The sequence below is a fragment of the Ranitomeya imitator genome, chromosome 6 (assembly GCF_032444005.1).
Source record: "Ranitomeya imitator isolate aRanImi1 chromosome 6, aRanImi1.pri, whole genome shotgun sequence".
Lineage (NCBI taxonomy): Eukaryota > Metazoa > Chordata > Amphibia > Anura > Dendrobatidae > Ranitomeya > Ranitomeya imitator.
The window spans coordinates 326,323,944-326,333,027 of NC_091287.1; the positions used below are offsets into that span (position 1 = coordinate 326,323,944).

At 42.0% G+C, this 9,084-nt stretch overlaps 1 protein-coding gene across 1 annotated transcript; it reads right to left on the bottom strand.

The window, feature by feature from the left end:
* Positions 1-823: 823 nt before the first annotated feature.
* Positions 824-4,117, bottom strand: NHLRC1 (NHL repeat containing E3 ubiquitin protein ligase 1). Its single transcript, XM_069730842.1, has one exon. The coding sequence runs from the start codon at positions 4,033-4,035 to the stop codon at positions 2,839-2,841; it is 1,197 nt and encodes a 398-aa protein (XP_069586943.1). The 5' UTR covers positions 4,036-4,117; the 3' UTR covers positions 824-2,838.
* Between the last annotated feature and the right edge of the window lie 4,967 nt (positions 4,118-9,084).

Sequence of the window (9,084 nt, forward strand, 5' to 3'; positions counted from 1 at the left end):
ATTTATTAGACCCATGGAGTTTAATGGATTAATTCACACATCCATGAAAATTTCGGATCAGAGTGGGAGATTCTTTAGACTCAAAGCATGTCCTATTCTGCAAAAAGTTAAGTTTACCTCGTGTAATTTTTTAAAAAGGCTGATAATTCAGATCCAACATGGATGTTAAACAAGGACAAAATGGATGACACAGTGGTAGATTTGATTTACCTTAAAGGTGACCTGTCACCATTAAATTAATCTCCTAACTACTAAAGGCATATCTTTAATGCATACATTTTCTTGCACTGTTTAATTTGCATATTCTAGAGTAATTAATTTATCATTTTAATCCCAAGTGCAGTGGGTGGACACTTCATGTCCGCTTCCTTATTTCGCTTCCTGCTTTCAGTCTTTGACTGACAGGTCACCCTTGTCTCTTCCCCCTGCCCAAGATTCTGCACAGCGCTAAATCATTGCCCACGCAGAAGCTTGGGCAGGGAAGAGAGCGGTGTTATACCGATCCAATCAGTAAGTTCTTTTCTGAATTCTAGACGAATCAGCTGACCTCTACTAAAGAATGTCTGCCTGATAAAATTGTATTTATTCTATTTTTAAGATAAAGTGTCATGGACTCTTGTTTATCTGCTTTGGGTTTTTGATAAGAGGAGTGCACTATGAATCTAACATTTTAAGTTCTAAACTTTATTAGATGGGAACAACCCACAAGTCCAGCCATATTGACAATATTTGACCCAGTAGTCACACAGATTCTTGCACATACTCATTTTTAAGGTATCCAACATATAAACATTAAGAATTTTACTAATTATTGAAAATGTTTTTATTCAAGCAACTTACTTTAGGTACAGCATAGTTGATGAATACTGTTACTTAGAGGGGTACAATAAGCTTGGTAGTTGTAGCTCACACATGGTTGGTTAGTACTTCTAAACAGCAATATGAACTTTAACTTTAGATTTGTTGGTCGGTCTACTGAGGGAGGACATGAAACTATAGTTATGTATTAAGCAACTTTGTTCCCCTGTAACAACTACTACCTTCCATTCTTCACACAGCAGAGAGAAGTACCGTACCTTATTGGGTCCATCACTAGAGCTGTTCTCTTGTACAGGGCTGTGTACAGACTCAAGCTTCTATTTAGTTACTGGCAATCACTTCACTGCTGACAACGTCTCGGTATTGTGAACAAGTCCAAAAAGTGTGGCAATGTAAGAATTGTGTATAGTTTGTAAATTTACATAACTTGTCTGCAGCCTTTGACCCACCAGGATTTGTCAGACTACATTGCAAGACATGAAAGCTCAGGACTGTTAGGCATGCTTACACGTTTGGTTTCACAACAGGTGGAAAGCAACTGAGCACTGAAAGCACATATTAAAGAATATAAAATTAAATATTGATACATCAGTAAATTACCCAGCACCAAGGCATTGTAGTCTAGTGATATTCTTAATTGTCTACTTACAGGTGGTTTAAAATGTAAGAATTTACTTAAGAATAAGTAAAAATTGAAGCAATGTATTTTCAAGCAATAGCTGTATACATTAACACATGGTCAATAGCAAGACTGTAATTCAGTAATGAGTATTGCTGCAGGGAGAGTACATAATATAATAAAATGATATAAAGTGCTAGTGCTGGAATAATCAAGTGTTGGAGACTGCTGAATGTAACTAACCTGATTGAGAAAATGGCAATATATATATCTGCAAATGCTTAGCTAATAATGCATCAAGCCAAAAGAGACACCCTTTTGAAACGTGCGTCGGCGCTGCTGGTGTGATACTCCACATGATGAAATATGGGTAAGAGTTAACTAGGGATGTCTCCTTTGGCTGAATGCAATATTAGCTAAGCCCTTCCAATATTATGTATAGTACTACTACATATTGCTTGTTTTCTTATGTATTAATGACTACTACTCATATACTGCCATTTTCTCAATCAGGTTAGTTACATTCAGCAGTCACCATGACTTTATTATTCCAGCACTAGCACTTTATAACATTCTATTATATTATGTACTCTAACATCTGAGTTTTGCTATTGACTATGTCTATACCTACGCTTATATATATATATGTATGCCTTTTGTTATGTGCATCTAATACAATTTTGTTACATTTTATTGGTGATTTACTCCATGTCTTCAATATTTAAACTCTATGTTGGCAGTGTCCATAATGTTTACTTCTTTAGGCCCTCCTATTTGGTGTAGGGTCTTATTTACATTGTTTACTATACTTTGTTCTGTTGATACTGTTTCAATTTTATTAACCATGCCGAGAGCTGTTTTTTCCCCTACATCACCAATCTCAAGCCATTATGTCTTTCTGTATTAATCGAGATGCTGAAACCTGTATTTATTAATTGTAAAAATAAAAACATGGACTAGCACCTTCGAACATTATAAAGTAAGTGTGAAAAGGTGCAAACCGCCATGACTGGAATTGTATTTACTGATGGGTTATAAAGTCCACCTTTTTTTCTCTAAGGATGCTTTCACACGACGCTTTGTCCCATGTTGATTGCTTCAACCCCACCGCAAAACAGGATTTGAGAGTATGCGCCAAAGGGGCCATTGCCTATCATGGTGCTGACAGAGTCAACGTGTGCTCTTTTGTGACACCCTGACACTGTCTACTTCAGGTGATTGTCCACCTCCACACATTCACTCAGTCGGCACCATTATAGTCAATGGCCCTGTTGTGGCACATGCACGAATCCCAGACAAGGGACCACTGAACATAGGAAATAACACTGTGAAAAGGCCATAAGCTTTGATACGAATTGAAGTTATAAGATTGTGTGCTTGGAGAAAACATGCTTGAGTGATTATGGAGCATAAACTAGAACTGAGTTATTACCACTGTCCAACACCGCAACAGAGCCATCTTCCAACACAGCTAATGCCACTGGGTAAGACAGGCCACTAGCAACAACATGCTTTATGGTATTAAAGCCTTGCATTCTCTGAAGGCAAATGACACATCTATTATTAATGTCTGCTAATAAAATATTACCTGACTGATCAAATGTCACTCCAGAGGTATGTACAGCTAAAGGTAAAAGCAAACTCAAGCTGAAACTATCAATTTGTTTTAACAGTTTCATCTCATTACTAAACAGTTTCATGCAGGTACTGGAGTCCCTGCGGTTCTTTGTTAGGTGTTCCACCACAATAACTTCTCCACTTGTCTGGCACACAGCAATTTCTCTGGGATGGCTCAAATGTGAACATATTTCTAAACACTTTTGGATGTTTCCATTGGCAAAGTCAATACCTAAAAGAACAAGATTTCCATTGTCGGGATCAGAGACTATAACTTCATTTTTAGAGGTTATGCCCAAGCCCCAGGGCAAGCTGAATGGCTGTCTAACTACTAACTCACACATCCCGGACTGACTGAATACCTTAAGGGATTGATCTCCTGCATCTGTCACAATTATGAGGCCATCAAATGTTACTGCTACATCAGCTGGGTAAATAACAGCATTTTCGGAACCCGCTTTTGTCCCAGTTTGTTGCAAGCACTTTCCATTCATTGTAAATCTGGCAATTCTTTTCTTTCCATCATGTGACACAACCAAGCACTTGGATTTGGTGCAGAAAGCAATGCCATTTGGATTAAAAAGTACACCCCAACCACCAAATGACATGGTAAGGTTAAAACTTGCAGATTTAAGTTTTGATACTGAACTTCTGGCACAGTCTGCAGATGAAGCTTCAGGCTGATCTGGAACCACACGCCCCAAGATGTCCAATAGATGTAGAATAGGGAGGCATACACTTGTCTCTTGTTTTCGGCAAGTTTTACGACAAAATGGGCACTCTAGCCTCTGATTTCCAGGGAGACAGAGCGATGACACACAGCCTTGACATATAATATGGCCACATGGAAGGTTTTTGGGCCTATATCGTTGCTGTTGTCTGTACTTTTCAAAACAGACCTTGCATTCAAGTAAGTTCATTTCTGTTTCCTCCAAGAAATCCTTCATAGTTCGGATTCCTCTTTGCGCCGGTGATGACATTGCATGCAGCAGTAATCCTTACCAGTATTGTAAAGCTGGTCACGCTGGAAGATATCACATGACCAAGCCATCTGAAAGTGTCATCAGTCCTATTTAAAGCCCTGTGAGCAAGCGCTCGCAGTATCTTGTTATATTCTGCCATCTATTGGACGAAAGGAAGAAATGCGAAGAACAAAAATGGAGTGATTACCTGCTTTGTCTGTCTATTCAGAAATATATTTGCAAGTTTTTGGATCACATTGGCCCCATAATAAGACTAGCTTACAAATAAGTGACTGATATAAGAATTGGTCATAAATCCAGGTGTTGGCCTCTGGGCCTTTTTTTTTTTTTTACACACAAGTATTTAGACGCATTGTTCAGCTTTTTTTCTTGGATCCTGGGACAGCATGTTATAAAAATAAAAAAATTGCATATTTGTCTTCCGATCCCTCTGCTGTCCCTTTCCAACACATTTACTAGTGAGGTGACAGCTACATCATTTCAGAAAACACACTTAAAGGGAACCTGTCACCCCCCTCAGGCGTTTGTAACCAAAAGAGCCACCTTGTGCAGCACAAATGCTGCATTCTGACAAGGTGGCTCTTTTAGTTATGATGCCTGTACACGCTGAAATAATGACTTATAAAATGTGCCCCCTCATACCGTGAAATGTTCCCGGAGGCGGGTCTTTCCCTCCTAATCAGACGCAGCACAGCAGTCACTCCGGACCTGTGGGCACCGGGCGCTGCCTCCTCTTGCTTCATCAGCATCCCTGGCACCTGCGCTGTAAGTACGAAGGGCAGTGCAACTGCGCATGCCCGGAAAAAAAACTTAATGCGCAGGCGCCGGGGACGATAATGCAGCAAGAGGAGGCGGCGCCCGACACGCACAGGTCCAGAATGACTGCTGTGCTGCGTCTGATTAGGAGGGAAAGACCTGCCTCCGGGAACATTTCACGGTATGAGGGGGGCACATTTTATAAGTCATTATTTCAGCGTGTGCAGGCATCATAACTAAAAGAGCCACCTTGTCAGAATGCAGCATTTGTGCTGCACAACGTGGCTCTATTAGTTACAAACGCCTGAGGGGGGTGACAGGTTCCCTTTAAGATTCCGATCGGAGACCAAGCCACATGGGTTCTAGTTAAAAATGCTAGTCCCCGGCTGCTTCTCCCCGCCCGCTCTCCTTGAGTGACGCTTTTGTGAATAAGGAGAGAATTGTCAGTCATTGGCAGCGGTGAGGGAGAAGTCACCAAGGAGTGACCTATTCGACTAGTCTACCTTATGTCTCTGTCCCTAACAGCATTTAAAGTATATTTTTTCTCTGAAACACTCCAAAACAAAACAAGCATACACAATGGGTTTGATTAAAGATGTCTAAATTTTAGGCTCTGTGCATACATCCCTGTGTTCTGTTCCAAACTTGAAAGCCTCATATACAGTATCTGGTACATACAGAATGTGACACATACATGTGCAAATGCAGTGTTAGACCATGCAAACTTAGACTTGACAGTCTTATAAGGTTATAACCAATAAAACAAGTTATCCCCTATCTACAGGGTAGGAGATAACTTGCCAATCGCTGGATTCTGATTGCTTCAACCACTGCAGTCCTGTGCGCATTGAGGTCAAGTATGCGAACCTTCACTCCGTGCAGGACGGGGCTGCAAATCTCTATTCTTGGGGTTCCAGACTACTTTCTTAGACGTTCCAGTGATCAGACCCCCTGCAATCAACAAGCTACCCCTATCCAAAGGATAACTTGTTATTTTAGAAGTAACTTTTTGAAATGCACCACAGTAGTTCATGCTGCAGGATAAATCTGGCACTTCTTCAGACTGTCTAGTCAAACTTATTATTAACTGTTAATTTACTTTGTTTGATGAATTTCCTTTCACAGACTGATCAGACCTTCTTTTCTTCAATGCCGATGGAGGAGTATGTGACCATCTGACGGACTGGTCTGGTCACATGTTCCTTCACCAGCAGCCATTATATGTACATAAGTGTTTGTGAAGAAAGCCGCGCTAAGGAGAGAAAGTGGACACCCCCATTAGGCCGCACTTTACATAGCAAGAGGTGACTTGCATTGTAATCTGTAGTGCCAGTATTTTTAAGTTAATGTTTCTAACCTCTATTGTTGGGTAAAATACATGTGGTCCAGCAAGAAGCCAGTAACTGGTTAACACTTTATGCTGGACGGTGTTCACTGCTGTTCAACTGTTTTGGCTTTGTGTTATGCACATTAGGTCTCACTGATGAGCCAATGGCAGGCAGGTCAGCAGGCCAATTTCTGAGCACAGCACCCCATATAATCTTCTCCTGACACACTGTCCTTGGGAGTTAAGTTTATATTTACCACAGTTGTTTCTTATGTTGATCCTTACTGCTGACCCTGGACTGGAATAGGCCTCTGTTTGCCTCACAATTCTGTCCTTTTGGTCCTGAAATCAGCAATCCATCTTACTACATCCTTTCTTACTGATTTCATCTTTGGCTCCATCCCGTTGTTATTGACCTGGCTTATTGATTGCTTTAATCAAACTTGTTCCACCATCCGGTGTTTACTTTGTGTTTTAAATCCAGATCTTTGCATAGGGTAAAAGGGAGAAGGCCAGGGTGGTTCTTGGACCTGTTAAGAGGAGCAACATGCACCAAGTCTGTCTGTGTAAGCACTGTTACTCACCTGTCTCGGCTCCAGGGCCGGGCCCTTCTCCATTCACCTATTTCCACCAGCCTTTGCTGTTACTCACACTGGCTTTCTCAAGTAGCCCAACAAACTCCTATGACATCACCCTAAGCCTTTGAAGCCCGACTCTGGCAGCCATGTGTGTCCGAGTATTTAGTAAGCTTTGCATTCAATTACCTTGTGCTTTGGAGTTTGATTCACCATTGAGTTCTCTCAGCTAGCAATAATTCCTTCATTAAACTCCCATTTGTTTCTCTACTATCTGCATTTATTTCCTGCCGCAGACCTGTTTCTTTAACCCTTTGTCTGCTCTGCTGTAAGCATAAACTCTTCTCTTGTGATGTTCACACTACACATTCTACATATCGTCTCTATGATCAAGTACTCCATTTGACTTTTCATTGCTGCAGCCACCCTACCAAAGACCAACTTCTTCTGCTAAGATACAACTCTGTCTTTAACCATTTATTTTCTGCAAGTTCTGGTCATTCCTGGTAAATGTGCCATCCTTCAAGTCTTGTTTGCTGTGCCATTGCCTTTGTCTGCCTGACCTACTGCGTACAGATTCCACCTCACCAGGTGAGCCCATAACAAGCCCTTTTTTAGAGTAGATAGATTTCCACGTAGAGTTCCCAATAACATTGATATTCTTGCAGAATGTAAAAGAAATTGATAACATCTCATGCACTACACTGTCACTGTAAACCACTGTGGATTTTCCATCAGGAAAATTGGGACAAACTCTGCTGCATTTATACTTTACATAAAAAAGCAAGACTGTCTGCAAGCGCATGTAACCATATCTCAAAAATTATTATAGGTGTTGTTTCATCTTATGAAATGGGTGAAATTGCAAACTTCTTATAAAAACAAGAAACATTGTTCTTGAGAATAGAGAGGAATTTTAACGAGGTAAATTGCAGACAGACTATTTAAAACTATAGTGTACTGGTCATTGCCAAAGTTATTGGCCACCTTGTAGGTGTATATGTTGCTCTGGAGGTGGCCAGATCGAACCAGCTTTAGAGGCCGCAAGTAGGCTTGAGCGAAACGGATCGGACACATTCAAAAGTCGCCGACTTTTGGCAAAGTCGGGTTTCATGAAACCCGACCCTAGTGTGGGATCGGCCATGCGGTCGACGATCTTCGCGCCAAAGTCGAGTTTCGTATGACGCGTTTGGCACCATTTTTTCAGCCAATGAAGGAGCGTGGGCAGAGTGATGACATAGGTCTTAGGGGTGTGCACGCCTATCGCCATCTTCTCGCTTGTGCGCTGTAGCGATTTGCAATGTGTAACACCAGCTTTTCTGTTCAGGGACGGAGGAGAGAGAGAGAGGGAGAGGGAGAGAGAGAGAGAGGGAGAGGGAGATAGAGAGGAAGAGAGAGACTTTTTGCGATAATCGGCCGATTTCACTTGACTCGACTTTTGAGATAGTCGGGTTTCGCGAAACCCGACTCAACCCTAAAAAAGTAAAAGTCGCTATACCCTACCCACAAGTTCTTTCAATGCTATAAAAGCAAAAATGCCTCTGCTTGCAGCATCAGATAGCCTGCAGTTAGGGCCAGGGGCTCGGCCATGCACTGGTCCAATATATGTTTCTCTCTTCATACCACCTCTGAATATATGAACTTCAGACGACCTCTTTAAAGGGAATCTGTCACCTCCCCAAATCAACGGTGAGCTAAGCCCACCGGTTTCAGGGGCTTATCTACAGCATTCTGTAATGCTGTAGATAAGCCCCCGACGTATCCTAAAAGATGAGAAAAAAAGGTTATACTATACTCACCTGGACGGGCCGTCGATCTGATTGGCATCGCGGTCCAGGTCCGCGGCCTCCCATCTTCTTACGATGACGTCCTCTTCTGGTCTTCACGCTGCGGCTCTGGCGCAGGCGTACTTTGTCTGCCCTGTTGAGGGCAGAGCAAAGTACTGCATTGCTCAGGTGGCGGGAAAGGTTAGAGAGGCCTGGCGCCTGTGCATTGCAGTTCTTTGCTCTGCCCTCAACAGGGCAGACAAAGTACGCCTGCGCTGGAGCCGCAGCCTGAAGACAAGAAGAGGACATCATCTGATGAATATAGGAGGCGCCGGACCGGACCAGCAGCGGGACCGCCCCTGGGTGAGTATAATATAACCTCTTTTTCTCATCTTTCAGGTTACATCGGGGGCTTATCTACAGCATTACAGAATGCTGTAGATAAGCCCCTGATGCCGGTGGGCTTACCTCACCCTTGATTTTGGGGGTGACAGATTCCCTTTAAGGGAAAATAATACCAGAGGAATTCAATATATACTCAACATCCCATCACACAGTTTTCTGTAAATCTCGCAAGCTACATAAAATGCAAAATAAATATAGTAATGAAAAATAGGCAAAG

What these genes read in the sequence shown, in the direction of transcription:
- NHLRC1 (XM_069730842.1), bottom strand. Translation starts at nt 4,035, where the DNA reads ATGTCATCACCGGCGCAAAGAGGAATCCGAACTATGAAGGATTTCTTG.